This window comes from Aspergillus viridinutans (assembly GCF_018404265.1).
Source record: "Aspergillus viridinutans IFM 47045 DNA, scaffold_13, whole genome shotgun sequence".
In the NCBI taxonomy this organism is placed as follows: Eukaryota; Fungi; Ascomycota; class Eurotiomycetes; order Eurotiales; family Aspergillaceae; genus Aspergillus; species Aspergillus viridinutans.
Window position 1 is genome coordinate 1,025,755 of NW_025091229.1, and position 24,997 is coordinate 1,050,751.

Below are 24,997 nucleotides of genomic sequence, written 5' to 3' on the forward strand. Positions count from 1 at the left end.
CGGGAAGATGGAATACGCCGGATCAGGGAGAGAAGTCGGAGATCTGGTATCAAACTTGGGAACTGAGAGAAGTATTGAAAACAATAGTAAGAGAAATACTCGAAGATACTGACAGCGTGAGCTTTCAAAAGAGTAGGAAGGGACTGGGAAAGAGACAAGATTTGGAGAGGGAGGATCGGGCTCCCAAGATAGTTGAAGTTATGACTTTTGAGTTCAATAATGGCAAGGTAATAGCCCATACATACATGCATACCTTACCAGCAATACTAGCGCAAAAGGCACATTCTGCCTGTAAATTTGGTAATATGACAGGTAACATGCAGTCATCCATTCCGTCAAAGAGGCTGTGGCTACTCCGTACACTGGCTAGACCCTTATAAACGCCCTTATTCTGTAGATCGATGACAGTGGGGTTGCCATCAATGTGGACACATACTCCGTACCTCTATACGGAAGTACTCCGTGCTGCCCACAGTCGCACTTTTAGGTACGGAGCAGGAAGCAAGGTACAAAGGTTTAATACTGCAGTTCAGTCTGTTGAGGCTACCGAAGTATGTACTAGTCTCTCCAATTTTCTCTCTTGCTCTATGATAATGATGACAACACCCTTCGGGTCCGATGTCATGCATTCTTGTGTACCTATGTATGGAGGTACCTCTTCAAGTACCTACCGCGCATCTACCTGGCCTGTGGCAGGACATTATCAAATGTGGCTAGTGAGCTGGCTTGCTGCGCCACACCCGCGCCTGGATCTGGGCGGTCGAAAATCCCAATGCCAAGAACATTATTTTTTGTCTGCTCAGCTACTTTGCGGCTCGCATTTGCATTCAATTTTTTAGGAGAGCCAGTTCAAATGTCACTGATTCTGTCGTCGTCGTGTTCATTTCAGAGACCCTCGCTTGCATGATCCAATCAGATGCACCTCTCTTGAAATTTCTAGTATATGTTCCAACTCATCGGTCGCTACAAAGATACACAGGATCTCTGGATACAGCAAATGACTACCACAGCATCGGAGACCACGCGCCTACACATCACTCCTTTCACTCCGGATCTCTTACCTTCTGTACTACCGTCTTCGGTCCGACCGTCCGCAACAGATATCTCTTTCCATAGCATTCCAACATTTCCTGAGAACAATTACGGCTACGTGACACTGCCGACAATGGAGGCGGATAAGATCAAAAAGAAACTCAATGGTTCAATTTTGAAAGGAAGAAAGTTTAGAGTCGAGACTGCACGGTCACCGAAACGACAAGAAGTGGAAGTTGAAGCCGACACTGTCACGTCCACCACAAAGTCTACGTCCGACAAAGTATCCAAAAAGCGCAAGGCCCATGACAACGTTCTCGATGGATACGAGCTGCCGTCCGGCCGTCAAGTAAAAAGAGGGTGGACAGAGTCGACCAATGCTAAGAAAGAGAGGCGTAAGGATGAAAAGATGAAGAAGGGAAAGGACGACAAAAAGGCAAAGCCCCAAGCAAAATCGAAGTATACTGAGAAATCAGAGTGCCTCTTCCGAACCAAAATACCCAAGAACCGATCTGCGTCTCCGGACGGGAAGCAGGAAAAGCAGGCAAAGAAGAAAAAGAAAGCTCCCCTGGAATCCGTTGTCCATGAGTTCGCTACAACTATCACCCAGCCGAGCTTCTTACGGTCGGAAGGAGATGGAGCAGCACCTACATCTGCGTTTGAGGAAGGCAAAGGTTGGATAGACCATGCAGGAAACCTCAAGGAGACGATTAGTGACCGTTTGAGAAAAGACCAATATCGGCCGGGGCAAGTCGCCGGGGCTAAAGAGAAGCGAAAGTCGGTGAAATCTCCTCCGACGGCGCAGGAGACGCATCTTGAGAAATCCAAGGATGACAGAATTGACTCGGCAGATGAGTCAGAGGATTGGACATCTTCTAGTGGGACGACGTCATCTGGTGACAGCAGCACAGACTCAGACAGCGAAGACAGCATGTCGTCTGCATCTTCTGAATCAAGCGCGTCTTTCGGCCAAGACGAACAGCAACAATTACATACATTGCCGGTAAAGGAAAATGTGTCTTCGCCTCCGAAGACTGACGAGCCTGAGCTAGTATCTGGTAGTTCTGCGCCCTCTGCGCAAACCACTCATGGAACGGATTCCAAGGAGGTGCACCCCTTAGAAGCCCTTTTCAAGCGGTCTGCTGCCGAATCTTCAGATAGCAAACCCGCCCCGGAAACTATCACCCAATTCAGCTTCTTCGGACGGGATGACATCGAATCTGAAGAAGAGGAAGAGCAGAATAAGGAGCCACAGACGCCCTTCACAAAGAAGGATCTACTAAGTCGGGAATTACGAAGTGCTGCTCCAACACCAGACACAGCCTTGATCAACCGAAAATTCGATTGGAACAATGATGATTCTAATGCCATGGAAGTGACTGAGGAATACACAGACACTCCCATTGCTAGGTCTGAAACTAAGGCAGGGTTGAAAGACGATTCGGAATTTACCAAATGGTTTTGGGAGAATCGTGGAGATAACAACCGTGCCTGGAAGAAGCGCCGGCGCGATGCTGCCAAGGAACAAAGACAACGGGAGAACCGCAGAAAGGGAATGAAGGGAAAATCCTGATCAGATGGTTCGTGGTTCCGTCGATGTCAGATCATATATTTTGGCGTATAAAATAGAGACTTCTACCCATTCCGCAAATATAGTACGGAGTAGCTTGCAACAAGTACGGCAAGTCACATGACTTCAAGTGTCTGGGGGAAAGCTATCATCGGCAATGTCGCCGTGTACGTCGTATCGTGCAGTATAAACAGTACACCAAAAATGACTACTACACGGAAATATCGCTGCTGAATTAAAGATTATATTCTTCTTCCTTATTAAGTTATATCTACGTCATGTCACCCCGGAGTAGCAGTCTCCATCTTCTCTTCATGGTCATAGCGCTTCTGTCCTGTACATCCTTCACATTAGCTTCCAGTGAGTTCGACCCTCCCATCGCTATCTGACCTTCGGTGGCTGTCCACTGACAATCCCTATTTGATGACTAGCGCCAGCATCATTCTGCAAATGTACCTGCTTTACAAATAGCACGATTATACCCCTGGACTCTCCGAATCCCGAATCGACACCGCCTCTAAATTCCTTTGACCTTCGCGATGACAATGCTACGTCTCACGAGAAAAGAGTCAACAAATATCGCGCTCTGAGTTGCAATGATTGCAATCGCAAGTTCTGCCTGGATTATAATCTACCGATGTGTAAAGGCGCAAAGGAAGACGATGTCTTCACAACCTGTTTCCGTATGGTTTAGCCCTCCACTGCCTGGTCGAAGTAATCTTGACACAGGCTATCCCATATTCTCTGGAGCTATATCGGCTGACTTTGTGGCAATCAGAGCGAGATTCCAGGAAGGACGAGGCTATAGTCTTCATCTTCATCATCGCCACCAGCGGTCTCCTGACCTGGGCAGCTTGCAAGCCGTGGGTAGAAAAGTGGCTTGAGGTATGGGGTGGTCAGGGACGAGCTTCTTCAGAACAGCGGACTAACTTGATATGTTCAGGCAGCACGAGAAAGACGATCGTATATTCCAGTTTCTGAGAACGCTGAACGTTAGCAATCAATACCAGGATGATTGTCCGTTGATCGATACATCAGTTCAACTTCTTTATTACTTGGCTTGGTTTCGCGATACCCTCTATGAAAACTTCATTCTGCTACGCTGTTTCCGGCATCCTCTCACGCAACTTGCGCAGTGCGCTTCAATAGCAGAGGCTTAGGGTTGCTCATGTGCTCACCGACGGAATATAAGACCTACAAGACCTGGTGTCGATTTGGATCCGCTGACAAATAGGAACAATCCGTTAGTTGTACAGGTTGAGGATCATTAGACATTACCCTCCGGACGCAGACCAAAGGGGTTTCCCCTCGCAGCAGGTTAATTGGCTTAAAAGCTCAACGGTAAAGGTCAAATCGACTTATCGACTGAACACTAGTACATTAACGCCTACCTTAATGCGACGATGGTCTCATGAATCTGAGTACTCCGCCAACCATGTATAAGCTCCCCGTTACAAGTACCTGCATTCCATCTTCACGACCTCCCATTGTTCTGGCGAGCCTGACTGCTCTCTCGGTGGTTGGTGCATTTGTAATTATAGCCTGGGGATTAAGTTCCTTCCACACCGAGGAGTACAAAGCGCATAAGTCATGGATTCAAGGCTCAGGGATTTCGGTGACTCAGTCTGATCACACAGTGTTAGCTCATCAGTAATGATCTGCAGAAGCTTCAACTGTTCTACTTACTGAAAGAGTCATCGTCTTTCTCTTGATAGGTAGTGAAAGTGACATATCAGGTTTCACTTTGTTTCTAAAGAGTGCATGCACGAGAGATCATATAATCTTATCTAAACTATGAAGTATTATCTAGTGAATTTCATTACTATTATCTAGCCTGTCTTGTTAAGCTGAGCAGTCTTGCTAAGTTAGAATATCACCTGAATAATATACACTGCTACTCACCCCCTTAAGGGAAGAAGAGGAGTCTTGATAAGACTGATTAAAGGACTAACTTCTGGAGCTGGTTAGTAGAGTCCGTGGCTGTATTGCCGAGTTGGGCGACGGGCAGGGGTTCAGTGGTGATCGATGGTATTTTCACAGGCTTCGGGCTATGGAGTACTACTTGCTAAATGCCGTATTTGGATGGGAATAGATGGGATCCATTCGCTACGTAACCAATGGCAGATATTCTTAATTCAATCCTTAAATCAATTCTCGTCGCAATAGTGAGAAAAAGAGAGACAGAAAGGGGAAAGCTGTCCACGCATAGACACGTGCATAGTTTAGGTATTTTGTACATACAGTAGCTAGGCAGGTATCTAGATATCTAAATACAATACAATAACGGGCGATATATACCAACTCTGGGTATTTTGGAGCTCACTATGGAATGCCCTATGTGCAGGACTTGCTCTACAGAAATCAAGAAATTAACACTCGCCCAAGTGTACCATGACCAAGAAAATCTTAAACCTTTGTCAAGACGACATTCTTAACACACCATCCGAGATGTTCACCAACCCTCCAATACACATCATCCGCAGCAGCCTTTCCAACAATAGGATCAAGATGCCCGTACCCCTCCGCCAAAAACCGGCGATAGAGCCGCTCGCCAAATCGGCGCCGTAACAACTCATAGTCCCTCAGCGTCGACTCCGGATTGAAGACCTCGTTCTCCGTGCCCGAGATAAACAGAATCGGTACGCCTTGTAGCCTCTGAACATTATCGGCCGTCAGAAGGGGACGTAGCTGATTATCCAAGCAGAAGCCCCGGGTTCCCATGCGCACGACATGTTTCAGCAATTTGGTATGGGTGCCCGCGAAGAACTCATGGACGTTTTCATGGAGATGCACATCAAGATTATCATGGTTCCAGAGCAAACCGAACGCAAACGACGTGCGGCGGCAGGCTGTGGAAGTACAGACATCCCGTCGATGTGCAAACGGATAGAAGCGCAGGAGCGCGTCCAGCAGTCTTTGAAAAGCGCTGTCTCTATCGCTGCTCGCAACCGGGAAGAAGGTCCCCGCAAGCAGCTCGTAGAGACGGATCAGCAGAGTGGTCCGTCCTTTCAGGGAGTTCCAGTAGCCGAAGACCTGGTTCATGAACACGGAGTTCGCAGTGATGCCGAGGACTTGGCTGCTTGCGATAGTCCCGTCCAGCAATCCCATGCCGAGGGCCACGGATCCTTGACAATGGGCCATGACATAGGGTTTTTGCTGTTCTCTGGTGTTAATGTGCTCTAATGCGGCGGCCACGTCAAGTCGGCAGTCGAACACGGTGGACTCCTCTGCCGTGGCTGCGTCACAGCCCCAGCGGGGAACAAGTGCGTAGCAGCGATGCCCGCGCGCTGTGAAATAGTCGACCATGTTGCGGCTCAGGAATGGCAGCGCGTACACGCTATGGATGGCGCCTATGCCTGTGACTCCGGGGAGAAACAGGACTGGTGGGTGCTTTGAGTCCGGATGCAGGGGGTCCAGCGGAGAGAGCGGGTCGTATATTTCAAGCAGCGTCTGTACGCCATCGCTCGCAATGACTTTGCAGGAGCTTGAGGGAAGGGTTTTCGAATCGGAGGTATATCCGGTGTGGGGGAACCGCACTGGCACGAAGGGACGGAAGAAGAACATGCTGAGATGGTACGTAAAAGAGATCAAGAAGGCCATCAGAGATAGGAGAAGACCAACGTTGAAATCTTTCGTCATCCGAAACGTCCTCATCTGCTTTTGGAAGTGAGGCAATGAGATGTGAAGCGCACCGGCTCCAACCTTCGTCCCGTCCAGTCGAGCGATACTAACATTCACCGTAGTTGTGGCTTCCCAAGTCTTTCTGATCGAAAAGGCTATGTTCGAGTCGATGTCTTTGCGTCCCTCCAGGCGATACTGCGTGCCCTCTACCGAGATGAGCTGCAGGTGGTATGAAATAGTTGTCAACTCTGCGCTCGCTTCCACTTGTGTGAAAAAGTCCACCGTGCCACTCAGAACTTTGAGGGTGGCTCTAGACAATGCGAAGCAGGACACTGTGCCAGTGCAAATGCCTTCGTACCGCGATCCTCGAATATCTGAGAACGTAAGCACTCCTTCTTTGTGGTATCGGGTCGCTTACCCTTTGACCTCTTGCAGATTTCCACCGTAAGAAACATTTGCAACGCACAGGATGAGCCCTTCCCTGCCGTTTCGGAAAGTGCAAAGCTCTTAATGTTTGGCTCAACAGAAATATGGCCCCGTAGAAGCTCCGTAAACTGCCATCCGATAGGTTGTGATGTTTCGTTGCTGCCATTCACATTATTCAGCTGATGGTCGGAACGTGATACTTTTGGCTTGCTGCAAGCATCCAGACTACCATTTTTAGTCTCCAGGTCAATCGATAATCCAGAGTTCTCGGTGATCAAGCTGAGAGATCGCTCTGCAAGAGCAGATATCGTTGCGAGGGGGTTAACACCTAGCCTATCAGCACGAGCCAGCCCATCAAACTTGTATAACGTACCCAACGCAGTCGGGATAATCGAAGCATCGCAGCATAGTAGACCCTCATGTACCTCGCTTCCATGTCCAGTAAAGACCTGTCCAAGGTGATTAGTTACACCTTCCCTTCCTGTGCCGTCGCGACTCATGTTGGCTCCCCCAAGCAGATGAACCGTAATTTCCTCTTGATGGCGGCCTATAATCGATTAGCCCCGTCCGTGAAGAGTGCAGTGAGGCGTTACCATAGAAGTACGAAAACCCGATATTTGCTTCTGAGCGGCCCAACACTTCACTCAGTATGGCCTTGATCCACTTGAAGTGGGCAGATCTGCCTTCTGCGGGTGCTCGCAGGTACAGCTGACCGTTTTTCAAGGTCAAGGTTATCTCATTGCTATCGTGCGACATGACAAGATACGTTGAGGTGCGCTGGATAGCCCCGCCATGGGCATACGGGCCTAGGAGGAGAGATTTCAGCGCGGCGATGGTCTTCCCAAGCTGAAGTGAATGCTTCCCGATAGTCTGCAGGATGAACATGATCTGGATAATGGGATTTAACGGTTCAGGGATGCAGCCATCTTGGATGATATATCCAGCGAGAGGGTTATGCGACGCTCGGTTATCGATCGCGCCGGTGATTGTTGGCCCGGGCCGGCTTCGAGCGCTTGACGATTGAGCAATTCCATTGATATTGGCGCTGCTGTTGTAGCCTACTAGTATCAGACACGCACATGTGCTTGATTAGCGGAGACTCACCGAACATCAAGAGGTCTCCATTGCCGGATAGATTCCTTCCAACTAGCGGAGACATCTGCATGCCGCGCTCCTTCGAGCGGAGCAGAATTTCAGTAGTGCCTAAAGCACCTGCTGCAAGGAAGCATAGTTCATTCTGGAACATTTGAGAGTCAGTCCCGTAGTATAGAGCCTGACGGATCAGCAAGACTATAGCTTACGGCTTTAACCCAGAAAAGCTGCTCCTTGAAATCCTCGTTGAACACCGACCTCCCGCTTCCGTGCCAGGCAAAGTATACAATGTAACCCTTTCCGGGTGCCTTTTCTACAAATCGCACCTCACATCCGCAAAAGATCTCCGCGCCCCAGTTCCATGCATCCGCAAGATAGGTAGTGGCCACCGAGTTTTTCGACCCATCGTTAAGACCGGTGCACTCGTGACCGGATCCGCTATTTGCCTGCATCGCAACGCCCGCGTTGTTGCGGCCGCCGTGAAAGAACGTAGTTAGCGGCACTCGATAGAAACTCTGTCCTTTGCCCAGCCATCTTGACTGCTCTCGAAGATGCTCTAACTTGTTCAGGCGTGGATGATCCTCTGGATATGCGGAGGGTTGCAGCATAGTTGCCGCGCGTGAGTAGTCTGGTCGAACCGGTTACTGGGCACATTGCGCGGTATTTGCTGGAAGGAGACTCACAGGTTCGGAGCGCTGAAGGGTGTTTTCTGATTTCTGGCGGCCATGGACTCATTTGTAGTGTTCTTTCGTCGGCTTCAAGGAAGACTCCGGCATTGATGAGTGAACATCCTCCGAGTCCTATATTCCAGTCAAAATCAACTTGAGATATGTGACAAGCAGGGTCTAAACTACCATGAGCAACGAAAGCATGCTGGCCATCGCCGAGCACCAGTTGGAAGAGCCGCGTCGGTTTTGCAGACGAGAGCCATCTTGAAACATTGGAATTCTTCGCAGAGGTTCCAGAAATGTTCATATCCCCCAAGCACTGGAAGAGAGTATGAGGAAAAGAACCGGCTGCGAGGAGTTAGCGCGAACTAATAGTGATAGGTCATCCGAACGGGAAAGCAATGTAGGTGAACATGCATACATCTTCTTTCCCAGCCCAGCTCTAGCACTGCGATACTCTTCCCAGCCCGAGCCATTCGGCTTGCCGCAACGCCAGCTCCATAACCAGATCCGACAACCACGACGTCGTAGTCTGGTTTCATCGACTCAAATGGACGACTGAGCTGGGGGTAGTCGTCCGTGCGGACCTCTTCAAAGTTTGACATTCTGTCCTTGGCACGTAATCTTATCTTACCAGGCCCAGGGATTTGAAAGTGACGAGGTGGGGACTATTTCTATCTTCTCCTAGTGGAATTGACAAGGAAGTTCGCCAAGGACTAAGTTCAGCAGCGATACTTGCAGGACTGTCAGCGATACTATATAACCTCTATCCGCAGGGATGCAGATACTATTTACACTCGTATACTGTAAGCCGGTGCCGACCCTACACCGACAACCTGAAACCGCTTAAGCATTCAGTCACACATTAGAACCTTGCTTTTTCCTTAGAATAGGGGTACATACGGGATACGCCTGGATTCAGGTTACAGGTGACACCACCCTTCGGAGGAGTTCGGGTGAATGTAGCTGAGGTAAAATAGTGAATGAGATAACCCTGATCTTATGACATATCTCCACTATAAAGGTTAACTAACCTTAATACTATAACTTACCTTCTTATATATCTCTCTTACTACCCACCCCCCTTATTTATATTTTTTTCTCTTAAACTAGTTATTAATTAGTTATAAACTAATACTCTATGCCCCTCTCCCTTATCTCTATTATTATTATCTCCTCTATTATTATTAGAAATATAGGTCTTCTACTTTAGAATAACGTAATTCCTGGGTGAGCCGGCCACCCTCATCGAATTTCAACGCGTTTGAATCCTGAAGCTATCCAAATCAACCAAAATGCCATTAAAACCGCGTCAAACCCCTGGAAAATTGGTGGAGCAAGAGGGAAGGATTTAACTAGTAATATCTGCTTTGAAAAGAATGAAATTTCAAGCATTTGCCATGCTGCAGAGATATTTAACATCATAACCGAACCGCAAAAATCGAATCCAACCCTCGCCGAACCCGCAGTGGGTCGGGCTCAGGGCCTAGCCTAGGGAATCGCTTCGGGTTCGAGTTCCCTACCCCAGGCCCGATTCGGGTTCGGTGAAAACCGTTGGTTTTGATTTCTGCGGTTTTTGCGGGTTAGGTGAAACCGCCCAATCCATTTTAAATAGAAATCACTAATTCCTAGGATTTCTCTAGAAATATTAATATCACTAGATAGCCTAGTATCTAGTCTATCTAAATATGAAATATTGATTTAAAATATCTGGTGGTTATTGAGATATAAGGGGCGAAATGGGTGAAATTTAGAGGGGTAGGCGGCTTCAGGTGAGCTTCAGGCGAAGACACTGAAGGGGCTGAAGACAGGGCGGCAAGGACACTAAACCCAACAAATCAAAAATATACAAAAAAACATACAACAGCCGGGACGCTGGTGGTCACCCACCCAACTACTAACCGGCCGGCGTGTGGCTTAAGTACGGCTGAGCGGACGGGAAGCCCTGTTTTCCACACCCTATGGTTGTATGTGCTAATCAAGGGGACGACAGAAGTTCATATGGAGATTCAACTAATGTAATAAATCCAGGATTTACATCTCGACAGCCTTGGGGACCGGAACTGCTGCCGATCATGTGGATCACAGGACTGAGAGCTCTATTATGAAGCAGTCACGCATCTCTGTATAGTATTCAGTTGGCATTTGAGAAGAACATTGCTGAAGAAACATGGGAGAGAGAGGCAGACATCTGCATAAGTCAACATGTAACCAGTTGGGCCATAGCGACATGATTGGTTGTCCACATCAGACATCTGCTCACTTTCGAGGAAGGTACTATATACATATAGGTGGTTACAATAGAGTGCAGGGGTACGTACCATGGTGTGAACATTCTGCAAGTTCAGCTTGATTGGCTATTGAAGCAGAAACCCCTAGAAAAGCAGCCGCTAACAAAATACCGGTCTGTTGTAAGCTGTAGTCTAATGCACAATGGTCCTAGTGTAACATTAGTGCTGGCAAGTGACATTTCCACTGACAAGCTAGAGAGGTAGAGAGGTAGAGTTGCATAAGATCTCATCTGACAAGGTGGACTTCTATAGAGTCAAGTTCTTGACTGTCAGATTGCCCTATGATATTCAATTTTTGCCACCATATATGCGAGTTCCACATATCATGGGTTAAAAGATCTGCGGACTACCGATTGCCACCTCCATACCATGGTATACTGCAGTTAAAGCACTCGTCTTTTGTACAGTCAATCTGATTTTAGGAGGCAGATGTGCTTGACTGGCTGCATGGGAAAGTATTTCAGCTGAACAAGAGAGGATGGCAAATCCATTTTCCACATCATATTTCTATCAAGGGATGTGTGCACATGTTCTAGCCCATGGTGAAATAGAGCCGTACCCTTGTCGTTATAAGGCTGTATTATGGGTTGAAGAGGTATCTTATCTGCTTTGGAATAAATGCCTGGAAGCAGGAATAAGATCCGCGCACCAAGAAACCTGGTTGTGGTTCCAGTATTTTCCCTTCCGGCGGGGGCTTCCCCCTTCATATCAAGGCGGTGGCGGTCATTCCCCGCTTTCAAACTTTTCTCTTCCTCTTCCTCCCCCGACCATCCTCCTAAACCCAAGTTCAATTGAGGATTCTCATTTCACATATTTCACTCGTCTCACAACCTTGACGCCTTACTAGATTCGGCTTTACAAGGAAAAGGATAGAGAGCGAAAACGAGGAAAATTAACCCAATAACTGCGAAGCCGTAAGGCATACCATAATTCCTGCGGCTGGGTTTTCTGGATTCCGACATTAAAAAAGAGAAACATCACCTGGGAGACTCGCCATAGTGTTGGGGGGCTTGCCGTAAGAATTTAAGAATTTTCTGGAGATATGGTATTAACACGCCAGACAAGACAAACCACCTCCGACGATGCATTTCCTACTACTCAGCTATTCCTGCTCGGTATGTGATTCACCTGTCATCTATCGCACTACATACTTACGTTCTCGTGGCAACAGCAATATGCCGTGTCGCAGAGCCCATCGCTCTGACGTCCATATTCCCATACTCCTGGGTTATGGTGAAGGATTTTCGAGTAGCAAATCGCACAGATGCTTCCTTCTATGCCGGGATCCTCGTGTCCGCCTTTTCTCTTGCCGAAGCCCTCACCGGTATGTTCTGGGGAGGACTTTCGGACCGTATCGGTCGTAAGCCGGTTCTTCTGTCCGGTTGCTTCGGCACCATCCTATCCCTTCTCCTTGTGGGATTCGCCCCAAATTTCTGGGTGGCGCTCTTAGGTCGCGCTCTTGGTGGTCTACTGAACGGGAATATCGGAGTCATCCAGACAATGGTTGGGGAACTAGTCAAGCGACCAGAACATGAACGTAAGTGAAATGTTTGAAGATGCCCTACAATTGGAGCAGGAGTAATAGCTCATGGTGACTGTTATAGCTCGAGCCTACGCCGTCATGCCATTTGTCTGGTCAATTGGAACTATTATCGGTCCCGCGATTGGAGGTTTGCTTGCGAAGCCCGCCGAAAGCTATCCATCTCTGTTCTCCGCCAACGGTCTTTTCGGCAAATTTCCCTACCTGTTGCCAAATTTGGTCTGCTCCATCCTACTCCTTCTCAGCATGATTGGCAGCTGGTTATTCTTGTACGAGACCCATCCTGGTCTGCAGCACAAGAATGCTTCCGGAGACCTCGATCATACGTCTGCCGAGAGTCCTCTCCTGGCCACCGCAGGAGCGACAGCCAATGCAGGTGTAGATCTACGCGCGGAATCATATGGTACCTTCAACCAAGTTCGCTTGCAGGCAGATGAAGATTGGTTTGTGAATGCCGACGGTTCAAAATTCAAGACGCAAAAGCAACCCGTTTTCACATATCGGGTTGTCTCGCTCATCATTGCGTTATCCATATTTACTTACCACTCCATGACGTACGATCATCTCTTGCCTATTTTCTTGCAGGACAAGAATGGCAGGAACGTTTCGGGCCTCAGTAACGGGCCGCTTATTTTCCCTGGCGGACTCGGCCTTTCTACACGGACAGTCGGCCTGATTATGTCTTCCGATGGCATCATCGCGCTCATTATTCAGAGTTGCATTTTTCCCATTCTAGCTCAGTTACTGGGGGTCTGGAGACTATTTGTGGTGGTGACTGTGCTGCATCCTATCGCCTACTTCATCGTTCCATTCCTCATGTTTGTACCGCAAAACTCCATCATCTTCGGCATTTATATATGCCTCATCATTCGCAACATACTTTCGATAATCGATTACCCTGTGCTGCTGATTCTCATTAAGCAAGCAAGCCCTTCGGAATCGGTCATGGGAAAGATCAATGGGCTAGCTGCTTCTGCCGGTGCCGTCGCTAGGACTATTGCTCCCCCTATTGCTGGTTTCCTGTACAGCACCGGTGCTGATATGAATTTCACTGCTATCGCATGGTGGGGAAGCGCTTTAGTTGCTGTCGTGGGTGCTGTGCAGCTATGTTTCATGCAGCACAAGAAGCATACCTCCGCCACAATTCGGCCGGCTATGCCTTGCCATTATCATTACGTTCCAGATGAGTCTCGATCTCAAAAGGAGACCATCCATATCATCGTGACGGACACCGATGCTGATGCAGACGGTGCGGGTACGTCCCAATCCCCCCATTATTCTTTTTTGACATAGATTAGAGATACTATCTATGGGTGATACCACTGCTAGGGGGCTTCCTTTCACCTTTCATGATTAGCGACAAAAATGGCGTTTTGGTGTACGGTGTCAGTGGTCACGGATCACTAGATTAAGATTTCAGTTTTCTCCTGTAGCATCAAATATCAGAATAAATATTGCAGATTCTAGAGAGTTATCACTGTTCCAATTCACATCAAGGCGTAGGCAATATCTCCATAGTCCTTGGCAGGCTTATCCACACTGATAGAGGCCGTTTTATCTCTCATTTTGTACTACAAAAGGCGGTAAGAGCAGAACACGGAATTGCCATGTTACACCGCTTAGCCACTGTGCTAAATCCCATCAGGAATAGCTTTGTTTACAGCATCATCCTGGCAACGAGCCGAAAATAATAATAAACCACATCACTAACTGTCCTTGCACTGCTCGAGTCAGACATTAACCGTTGCTGTGCATATCATTATCACTCACCTTGAGTCGATGTTTCTAGGGCCTACAAGCATTGTTTGAACACATACAATTCATATGTCAACCCCCTTGCTCTTCACTTAACGAAAACCCATTCACGATTGTCATGTCCAAACCTCTGTCTCCGTTGACGACCTCGCGCCAGAATTCGCGAGCCTTTTCGACGGGCTTTAATGGATTGGAAGTCGAGATGACTGTGGCAGATGAGTCTTTGGTGAATGAGAGCGAATCCGAGAATATCTTTCCGAGTCCGAAGAAAACGATCGACGGCGCGAATACAAATACCCCCCAAAGTGGGCGCTATTCACCTACGTATCGCACGCAGGATCCCATTCTGGATGTCGAAGTTCCTGAATCTGTCGACGAACAGCCCAGCTCGCCGTTTCAGTACGATGGTCGAGACGCTACAGTTGACTTTCGGATGCTCGGGAACCGACAGGTGTCGGGTGGACTAAGCGAGTGCTCCATGACTCCCAGAAAGCGCTCCTACAGTCATTGTCCAGAAGACGAGGATGCGATGGAAAGATCTAGTGATAGAAGCAAAAAGGGACTGAGCCAACGGGACATACCGGACATTCAAGTCTACGCCGATGAGGGGCCCCAAATGCATGAAAGAGAGATCACAGGAGCAACTACACCCGAAATTGCCAATAGCACGGTAGAGGAAAAGTGCAATGAGGGAATGAGCACTGTCCTTGACGAACATAATGACTACGATGATTCTTTCTCCGAAAAGGAGAACTTGGATGATGCTATGAATGACGACACTCATGATCCCATGGATGACACATGTTTCAGTACTTTCTCCGCCGTTCCTAACGCAGACATGACATCGTTCGCTAAACTGCGAGGGGACTCGCCATTCAAGGCAGCTCGACTATTACCCAGCAGCCCGGGAAGAACGGACGAAAATCAATCCCGAAGCCCTGCACCAGCTACCCCTGATGTTTCCAGGAGATCACAAAGGCAATCCGCACTCATCGACATCGGCACTCCCATCGCTTCTCCCACTCCCAAGAGGCGAGAACGCAGGGAAACGGGAAACGCAAGCGAAACGCCAAACTTGCTTGACCTAACAGATCAGACAAACTTCTTTCCACGTCAACGCTATAGTATACAGAAGGAGCGATATTCGCCCTCACGACGTTCGCCGTTGAGGACTCTTCGAGAATCCATTCGATCCCCTTCAAAGGTCTCACTGCTCGACTTTGACATTCCTGCGATTCCGACGCCTAGGTCTATACCGACCGTCACCCCCCGGGAGTTGGAATCTTTGAAATCCGGGTTCCTCTCTGAGATATCCTCACTCAAAGCAACGCTGAGCGGGAAAGAGGCGGAAGTCTCCAGCCTGAAGAATGCTGTTGCGGATGCTGAACGGCGGGTTGGAGAAGCTCTAGAGGAAGTCCGTAACGAAGCTGCGGCAAAAGAGGCTCTTGAAATTGAGCAAGCCGAATGGCAGCGGCGCGGTCAAGAGATGGAAGACGTCTTGCGAACTGTCAGGGCAGATATTGTTGAGGGTGAGCGGGAAAAGGAGCGGCTTATGAGCAAGGTCGAAGAGGCGGAGAAAGGCCGGGAACATCTGGAAAGGCGCATGGTCGAGTTGGAGAGCCAGCTATCGGCTGCGCGTAAGTCAGCTCCTAGTGATACTTGCGACCACGGGAGTGCACAGTGCACGACCACTGCCGAGGAGACCGCAAGGGAAGTACAAGATGCCGTCGAAAAGGTTGCGCGTGAGCTTCACACCTTGTACAAAAGCAAACATGAAACCAAGGTTGCTGCTTTGAAGAAGAGCTACGAAGCCCGCTGGGAGAAGCGCGTGCGGGAAGCCGAGAACAAATGCAAAGCTGTCAGCGAGGAGAATGAGCGGCTGAAAAACGAGCGCGATGCTGCTTTGTCGGGGACTTCCCGCCCTGATGCTAGCATCGTGGCCCATCAGAATGACGAGCACGAGGCAGAGAAACACGTTTTGGAGGCCCAAATCAAGGGTCTGCAGCAAGAGATGGCAACCCTCAAGCAGGACAACGAACGGTTGCATGCCGAGTTGAAGGTAGAGAGAGCAGAAAAGGGAGAGCTCGTCGCCGCTGTGGATGAATGGCTGGCAATTCAGCAGAACGCGCCACAGCCGTCCGGCGCCCCCGAGTCTCCCATTGTGAGTGCGGAGTATGAAACACCAGAGCCAGAGCCCGCCACGGTAGAGTCAACAGAAGAGTTCAGAAAAAGTATCGGCCGCAGCGGCTCCAGTGGTATCCGGCCTCCTAGCACAGGTTCTGGCAGCGGGGAGAAGAGGATCCCTAGGATTGGCGCACCAGCGGGCCGGCATCTCAGAGGCCATAGCGGAGGCAAGTCGGGCATTGCCGTCTTTACTCCAGGTCGCGGTGTTGGCGGTATTATGGGTTCCATAGAACGGATGGGACGTGGTGGTGTCTAGAAGTCGTGGTTTTGATGCTGTGTTTTCTGCCTTATCATTAGTTTTATTTTCCCCTCCTTCCTCGTGTCCTTGTTTGTTCTCTGATATTCCCCATGAGCACAGTACGGTCCTGATTTTTTCTTTTGCTTTCTTCGTGTTATGAAAGTTGCCCTTTCAGAGATATCCTGTTGGACGTTGTATGGTCTGAGTTGACTTGCGTTATAAATGAATGAATGAGTTACTATGATCCCTTTAACATTTCTGAGTCTGTGCGAGTTCTGGGCTTGCTAGAATTCAGTGACTGCTCCGATCCAGAGCAGAAGCTAGAATAGATTATCATTCGTGCTAGGCATACCGGAGTCGTGCGATTGTATTATTGATTAGGTTAGGGTAACTAGGACTAGCCATATTGAATCCGTGCTGCTGGCACATATCATTAACGGAGATGTTATTAGGGTGGCATCGTCCTGTCGTATGATGATATTGCATGTAAAAATGTACACATATAGTACATATATTCCAAATTGGGCATTGTTATAGTCTCTTTTGATTTGATTACGGGCTATGCTGATCTCCTACCATGCATTCAAGATTCTCTAAGAGGTCCTTGGGGTAGATCAATCTCAATAGCGGTCCCATCAGGGTGCTGGGACTCAATCGAAAGGTAGCTTGACTTAAGTCAGGACATGGCTCGTTCTTACCGAGTATTCTGTCTGGCAAACACTGATACACTATTACCATTAAGATCAGCTGTCTGTCTCTGTAGACCATTTCATGAAGAAGATACCTTAGCTCGCCTTATTTCTCTTAGCACCCCAGCTTCAAGTGATCCAAGTGTGGGGTACCATATTGATAGTGCTGAGTTTAGTCATTGTTATCAGTCACAAAGGATGCCATCCTTGATATCATTGATGCTCTGTATGTCGATCTAGGACTAGCCACCTGAATCGACCTGACAGCTGGGCATCGGGTTACCGCCGACGTCAGCACAGGAAAACGTGGGGTAAGCCGAAGCCAAGTCTCCTTTTGAAGTAATTATTCTCGATCACTCGTGGATCGATACAACTTCGGATTGCCGCTTCTGAGTTCGGGAAGATGTCCGATGGTGCTTTTGGCGGGGGTTATTTGAAATTTGTGGCTGTGGGATTGTTATTTTGTTATCGAGGTACCTCTCTAGAGTATGGACACTACGTGGACGAGACGGTAGACGTAGGCCAGAGGCCAGAGCTCAGATAGCTTGCTACAGGATCATTATCTTACCGTGTGCGGAAGTGAGAACTGCGTGAGATAGTCTCTACTGTCCGGGTCAAAGACAATGCGAGCACCTATAAACATCCTCCGACGACTCGACCGAGAGACTGCGAGTCGAGTATCTGTGCGTCAGATGCAATTGACTCAACTAACTGAGGGGGTCAATGCTCAGGAGGCAGTAAGGCACTCACTGGCAGGATGTATTCTGGTCTAAGTACAGCTACACAGAGTAAGTGATCAGGAATGCTTAGAGGAATGACAGAAGAAACGCCGTCCACCGGATCTTCAGCGGACACCGCGGCCGCGTTATTTGTATCCTTTCGGAATGAGATTCGGTGTCAGTTCACCAAGTTGACCATGCAGACCAACTCTGGTCAGTGGTCCCCCCGGATCTCCATTCCCCAGTCATGAAGGTTCTGAAATCTGATGGAGACCGGAAAGAGTCTGCGGGATGCTTTTGAAGTTGACCCGCCGGACCGCCTTTTGCCGCCTTTGCCGTGCGACGGTTGGGGACGGAGGAGCGACTTTCGGCACTGGGAAATGGTCCAGGTAATAGTATCATGGGTTCAAATTTGGAGTCCTATTCATCTCCTTGCAGAATATATACTGACCATTTTCATTGGACATAACTTTGCTCAAGATCCAAAAGGGACCTTCCATGGACCAGGAAACTAATCAGCACGCGAGCATTGAACATACCTGGAAGTATCCTTCGGGGACGGTCTGAAACTGAATACTCCAATATACAGGCTTGACAACATACGCGTGTAGTAGAGAAGGATTTACCATACAATCTTCCTTCCATATCGTCACTGAACATGATTAAAATGAGCTTTTCTTGCCTTGACCCTTGACCTATGGAGTTTTGTTTGAACCTACTCCGTACGTTGGTGACTGTACCTTGGGGCCATATCTGATTGGCTCACAGTATCCACACTAGTCCCACTCAAGTATCCGCCGGTTCAGTTTTGATTGGGTCAGAACCCATGCCCTCGTGAGACTGACGGCCACCTAAGGTACCTACCTAAGGTACGGAGTAAAGGAACCTACCTAGGTAGGCTAGGCTGAGATCGTCCAAGGGTGGGCCTCATCAACCCATGCCACAAATGTCGGTGTTTTCCGTTTGCCTCAGGCTCCTCACCGAGTCTCTTCTCTCTGTAACGACTCTGGCTCGTGATTGTTGTTCCTGGCTGGCGTTGGCTTTCGCCGATTTCCTTGTTTCTAAATTCTTAACTTATTAATCATATCCCCGTTCACTGACTCTTGAATCCTGATACAAACGTGTGACTGCTCTCTGTTTCGAAGTTTCCCCAGATTTCTTTCTTTTTCTTCTCTTACTCCGGACTATTTGATACTCGTAGAGCTTGGCTCGGCTTGATGGGCTACACCTCAGTCGAGAGAAAAAATATTGACAAGAAGAAATGGCATGCTACATGCGAGGATAGCCCAATGCCTGTTATTATACCCTTGAGGCAATTTACAAGAATTTTCTTTTCTCTAGCTGCGTCTGTCAATCAATGTATTGTTGCTCCTCAGAGTTGGACAACAGGGATCGTCAGGAATGACGACACAGTACATAAGCTACACCAACCCGTTAAGAATCAAAACTCCGAATCTCGGCAGTTATTACTAATGCTAAATGGTCAACAGTTGCGCAGATGAACTGTACGGAGTATTATTGAAGAGAACAACCAGTTAGGACTTTTGGTGTTTGAACTGAGCAGGACCATCTACATCTGGGGATTATCACTCCAATGAACTCCCGATTCATTTTGCCGTTCGGATAGTGCATATGGGGTTCTACAACAAAAGCATCAAAGCTCCGTTTATCGGATCCCGAGTTTGGTGTCTTGGGCCTAGAGTCGAGACCTCTGGCCCTATGCACACCCCTGCTGCATTGCGCTTCATATTCATCATCCAATGTCCTCCAGCTTCCAGAATGGTACGCCGCAAATAGTCTCTTGTTTAAGTTCTAGCTGCAAAAGCGGATAAGTTCCGTGGCATTTTTTTATTAGCTTCTTATTAAATATTTTGATGAATATTGAGTACATGGATAATCTCATATGAATCAGGATCAATGGTCCAATGATAACACCGCTGATATTGGTTCATGATACAAATGGGTAAAAGTGAATCCAACACGTCAATCTCATTCGCAAGTATCCCCTTTTTTGCAAGGTCGAGGCACTTGAAGTAGATTGATAGCTAGCCAAGCTGGAGTCTGGGACGAAGATTTGCTCGTGATGCACTTGGCGGGGACCCGGGGACAGGGGACCCTAGTGCCCTGGAGACAACCTCTAGTCCTCGTGGGGCTGATCATTTTGTCTTAAACCAGATTGCTCATTATTAGGTAGTTTACAATTCGCCATCGGGTTCATGATCGGCTCGGATCCCAATTTGGGCAAAAGGGGGTGGATGATGCCCCATGGGCCGGGAGTCTGGAGACGGTGAGACGGAGACAGCTTCCAGGCTTCGAGCCTCATAGATAGGCTCTAACTATCTAGGCTAACAGCTTCTGAAGAGTACGCTGAGCCTACAGAGTGTCTTGAGCGATTTATAGAAGCGCGCCTTGATCATGTAATGAGTGTAAGAGGTTGCAATGGACCTGATTGAGTCCTAGGCCCAGCAATAGAGCTGACTTGCAATTCACGAAGTTTCTTTCAATATGACTGCTACCATGTTATATCCAATAATTTTTACCCGGAATCCCTCACGGGCTTAGGTAGTTCCATAGTCCTCATACCGCGATTATGGTATTCAGGTCCTTGCAATAGATTTTTATGAAGCCAGTTGTGTGCCGATTTCAAGTATAAGGTGACTATCATCATCGTCTGGATCGTCATCCTAAGGCAGAAATGTATACCTACCTCGGTACGGCAGATGGAGGAACGAGGACGGATCTCCTGCATGCTGTGGAACACTGGACAACAATACCTGAAAGTATATATCTCATACAAAATACCATTCATACCTCCTTGACGCTATCACCTAGACTTCGGATTAGAACTTAGAAGACGTCTTTAAGAGTGATCAGTCGAAGTTTACCCTGGTTCAATAAAGCTATTCAGACTTTCTCGAAGCGGCATACGCCCAAAGCAGTAAAATGGCCCGCAATGGATGGTGCAAAAGCAAGAGATTGGTCAGAATAGATTCCTACTCAGGTTCCCCAAAGAAAAAAAAAAAGAAAAAAGGGGAAGAATGAAAGAAACGGAAAAAATTCCGAGAGTGTGACGCAGCTGCCCTCCCCACTACGGTGGGATCCACTTCATAGCCAGACCTTACCCAAACTGGCCTCTGCATGACCAATGACAACTGCATTGATTCGCTCAGATATCTCTCTTGACTCTTGAATCCCCGTGACTGCCTCTGGCGGCCAGCCAAGTAACGTGACCGGGCCGAGGACACGACTCCGACGTGGGAAACAGCAATGCTGGTTGGATACTGACTGCAGTATGTGTGGCTCAGGGAAAAGACGCAAGTGGAGTAGGGAGAAACCGGGCATGGAAACGGCTTCTTCTTCTCCATCTTCTTCCCCCATGACCTTGAAGAATTTGAAAGACTCATTCTCAACTACGAGAGGTACTCCAGATAATTAGTGGAAAGAGATATTAACAGCGTCAAGACGCTAATCCCGAATGGATGCCATCTGAAGTACTCGGTATATAATTCACCATCTGCCATAGTGAGTGACTGGCTGGATATCCCGTCCCATACACCCCGGTCCGCTCGACCACCCCGAACTTCGCCCATGCTAATCCCATTTGGTACTGGGATGAAATACCCTCATCTCCAGTTTCAAAGTCTAAGGTACCTACCTTGGGCTCTTAGCGCAACTGAGTTTTGGTTCAGCTTATCCAATTGTTAAGCCGTAAAACTAGATTCCAATGGTGCTCGTACGTAGTTGGTCCGAATTAGATAATAATTAAAATACTTCTGGATTGACGTCCTGCGGTTCTCGTCTGGGGGAGGCAACACTGACGGCGAGTGGATCCTTTGGGGGGGGGTTCATCATCCCAACACTCATGGGGCCTCCTGACTTTACACATTATTATGATTTTATTATTTGGGGTATTTTAACAGTATGGAGTAAATTGTTGTCAGTTATTGGATATCCACAGGATCGATCACTTGTTGTCACCTTGCTATTATTTAAACAATCTCTTCCCCCGGGCCCCAGCTATCCCTTGACTCTTTCGCCCTTTGAACGACATGATGGATTATGATAATGTTCCTCTTCTGAGAGTATAATACTCAATAAATAATCTAAAAAGAAAGGCACTCTCCACTCTCCACTCTTCTTCATTAACCATCATACCCTTTGTTCTTCCTTTCTCTCGTCCCCTTGTTGACGACAATTTCCATCTATACCTCCATCCTTTCGACCATATATCTTCCCTCTACAGCGAATTAGAGAGAAAGAGTCTTACGGTTTATACCGCCACTATTAGTTGATATCATATCATATTGGGTCGCAAACTTCATCCGTTGGCCTGGTTTTCACAATGACTAATCTCGCTGTATCCTCCTCCACGCCCACACCCACAAATACCATGGAGACTGAATCCCAGAGTAAACGTAAAGCCTCGACGGCTGGCCTCTCTGCTAATTCTCGCCCGGTTAAGCGGCGGGCTTCGAAAGCATGCTGTTGCTGCCGGGCAAGGAAAGTCCGGTGTGATGTGGTGGAGAACGGTTCGCCATGTACGAATTGCCGGTTGGATCAGGTAGAATGCGTTGTCACAGAGAGCAAGAGGAGAAAGTTCGTTCTACATATGTCGATGCGCTGCAGTATTCGTGGCTAACATCGAGTGCGCTTCGCCGTCACTCTGCAGGAAATCACGTGTTGAGATTGAAAATGGCACCCGTCAGCCTTCTCAGTCGCCCGCAGATGGCCTCGAGGACGCAGGAAGCTTTCTCAGAAGACTCAGCGAGTCCCACGGGTTAAATGCGGACATTGCTCCTGAATCACCATCTCAGCAGTCCATCGACTTGGACCAAGGGCATCATATGCCGCACCTTCTGTGTTCGTATTTTCGCCATTGTTCTTGCAGTCACGAATTCCTGTACTGATACTTGACATTGCCCACAGACCAGAGTCAGGCCAGCAGAATCGGAGGAGGGAGCCACTTTCGCAGGCGAATGGCCCCTAATCCTGCAGTTCCGGCCACTCTTCCTCTTCACCATGTCACGTCGCAGATCCAGCAGCTATTGGATCCTTCCTTCTCCAGCGCGCGATCCGGTGGTGTACTTCTGCCGGACTACATCAGAGGCTTACCATCCCGATTGCAGAGAGAAGATATCGACTACCTGTCCATGAAAGGGGCACTAACAGTACCCGACGTTGGATTGAGGAACGAACTGCTCAAGGCCTACATCCATTATGTGCACACTTACATGCCTCTATTAGATTTGGAGGAGTTCTTACAGACCATCGTGCAAAACGATGGTATCCATCGGATGAGTCTTCTGCTGTTCCAGGCAGTCATGTTTGCTGGCACGGCTTTTATCGACCTCAAGCACCTTCATGCTGCTGGTTATCCCTCAAGAAAGGCGGCCCGAAAGGTCTTCTTCCAACGAGCTCGACTTCTGTATGACTTCGATTATGAAGTCGATCGAATTTCTCTTGTTCAATCCCTGCTGCTGATGACTTACTGGTACGAGACCCCTGACGACCAGAAAGACACTTGGCACTGGATGGGCGTCAGCTTGTCCTTGGCGCATACCATCGGCCTGCATCGGGACCCCGGAAATTCTCGCATGGACGCCCGGCGCCAGCGAATGTGGAAACGTATCTGGTGGAGCACCTACACTCGCGATCGATTGATCGCCCTAGGCATGAGGCGCCCTATGCGTGTCAAAGACGACGATTGTGATGTTCCAATGTTGACGCTCGACGACTTCGAATTCCATCCATTTTCGCCGGAAATCGTGAGTATGGTGGGGAACTCGGAAATCCTGCAAAACGTTGAACACCAGAAAGAGCTGGCCCTGATGTTCATCGAGAAGGCGAAGCTTTGCCTATGCGTCAGTCATGTCCTGTCGGCGCAGTATTCTGTTCTCAGTCACAAGTTTGGCGGGACGATGGAAACGACAATGATGTTGGTTCCCAAGAAATCGGCGGCAGAAACGTTCGAGGTTCGGCGTTGCGATCAGGAGTTGGAAGATTGGCTGGCCAATCTTCCTGCAGAAACTCAGTACACGCCGGCGGCGCCCGCGAAGTTAACAGAAGCTCAGGAAGTCTTGCACTCTCATCGCGCTCTCCTTAAAATGGTCTATCTGACTACGTCAAGCGCGTTGCACCGTCCCCAGGTCCTTCCTGCGAGCCCTTTCCCGTCAATGGATGGAGAGCTGCAGGAGATCTCGAGGAACAAGGTCCGATTCGCCGCGGTTGAAATTACGAATATTGCGCAGGACTTGCATAGCCTGGATTTGACGAGATATTTCCCTACCACTGGCGTCACAGTACTTCTGCCCGCCGTCATCATCCACCTACTTGATATCAAATCGACCGACCCCAGCGTGCGGATGACCAGCCTCCAGCGATTCTACCGGTGCATGCGCATTCTTCAACGGTTGCGAGAGATTTATGCATCAGCTGACTTCGCGACATCCTTCTTGGAAGCCGCAATCCGAAAGGCTGGTATTCAGCTCACAGTGGCTCCCCAGGACGTGCAAGCTCGTTCCAGCGGTTCTTTCGATGCGGGCGCACGGGTCAATACGCTGACGCCTCCTCCGGATTCTCTTGCCCAGAAGACCCCCGATCTGACTTACCCGAAACCGGCGGTGGTTGGGGTTGCTCGCCAATCCGTCGAAGAAGGCGAGACATTGTTTGCCTCTACTCCTCCCCCCTCGGATGGCAGTGAAAACGGCAGTACCGCCAACATCAACCGGAACTATCACCGAGATGCCTTCAGCATTCCAAATCTGGACTCGGAACTGAGTATTAGCGAGCTGATGGACTTGGCTAATGACGCCGAGGTGACTCAGAATGATTTTGATGCTCTGATCAATTTTGATGATGCCGGTGCCGACTTCTTCACGGCCGACGATCATGTGAATCTGAACGGATCCGGTCCCAACAGCAAGGGATTCGAATTTCCCATGGATCCGATTAATGGCATGTCTGACTTGATGGGGTTTGACACCGGAAACAAGGCGGACATCGCCAGCCTGGGTGACAGGCAGCTCCACAGTGACCGCGTGGTCACGACAACGGGGCACAGCAACACCGAGACAGCAGCCTCGGAGTCTAACGGTCTCACAGCTAATGTCGACGCCGACCTTGGTATCTGCCTAAGTGGTTGATGTGAATGCTCTACAATTGAGAGCACCATT

The 24,997-nt window shown here is 48.7% G+C and overlaps 5 protein-coding genes and 1 non-coding gene across 6 annotated transcripts; 4 read left to right on the top strand and 2 right to left on the bottom strand.

Moving 5' to 3' along the window:
* Positions 1-943: 943 nt before the first annotated feature.
* Positions 944-2,605, top strand: Aspvir_003133 (uncharacterized protein; the record flags this gene model as incomplete). Its single annotated transcript, XM_043274718.1, has 1 exon — positions 944-2,605. One exon carries the CDS (start codon positions 944-946, stop codon positions 2,603-2,605), a length of 1,662 nt encoding a protein of 553 aa, XP_043130653.1.
* Positions 2,606-5,008: 2,403 nt separating this feature from the next.
* Positions 5,009-9,014, bottom strand: Aspvir_003134 (uncharacterized protein; the record flags this gene model as incomplete). The annotated part of the gene is made up of 8 exons (XM_043274719.1): positions 5,009-6,597; positions 6,642-7,196; positions 7,243-7,707; positions 7,754-7,886; positions 7,951-8,369; positions 8,425-8,541; positions 8,596-8,757; positions 8,831-9,014. 8 exons carry the CDS (start codon positions 9,012-9,014, stop codon positions 5,009-5,011), a joined length of 3,624 nt encoding a protein of 1,207 aa, XP_043130654.1.
* Positions 9,015-10,264: 1,250 nt separating this feature from the next.
* On the bottom strand, positions 10,265-10,382 carry Aspvir_r0033. Its single transcript, XR_006253222.1, has one exon. It is a non-coding gene; the product is annotated as a 5S ribosomal RNA (ribosomal RNA).
* A 1,360-nt stretch (positions 10,383-11,742) lies between these two features.
* Positions 11,743-13,652, top strand: Aspvir_003135 (MFS transporter; the record flags this gene model as incomplete). Its single annotated transcript, XM_043274720.1, has 4 exons — positions 11,743-11,815; positions 11,872-12,237; positions 12,305-13,495; positions 13,570-13,652. The coding sequence occupies 4 exons, from the start codon at positions 11,743-11,745 to the stop codon at positions 13,650-13,652; spliced, it is 1,713 nt and encodes a 570-aa protein (XP_043130655.1).
* A 461-nt stretch (positions 13,653-14,113) lies between these two features.
* Positions 14,114-16,435, top strand: Aspvir_003136 (uncharacterized protein; the record flags this gene model as incomplete). Its single annotated transcript, XM_043274721.1, has 1 exon — positions 14,114-16,435. The coding sequence occupies one exon, from the start codon at positions 14,114-14,116 to the stop codon at positions 16,433-16,435; it is 2,322 nt and encodes a 773-aa protein (XP_043130656.1).
* Positions 16,436-22,167: 5,732 nt separating this feature from the next.
* Positions 22,168-24,967, top strand: farB1 (putative C6 transcription factor (Ctf1B); the record flags this gene model as incomplete). Its single annotated transcript, XM_043274722.1, has 3 exons — positions 22,168-22,421; positions 22,495-22,685; positions 22,752-24,967. 3 exons carry the CDS (start codon positions 22,168-22,170, stop codon positions 24,965-24,967), a joined length of 2,661 nt encoding a protein of 886 aa, XP_043130657.1.
* Between the last annotated feature and the right edge of the window lie 30 nt (positions 24,968-24,997).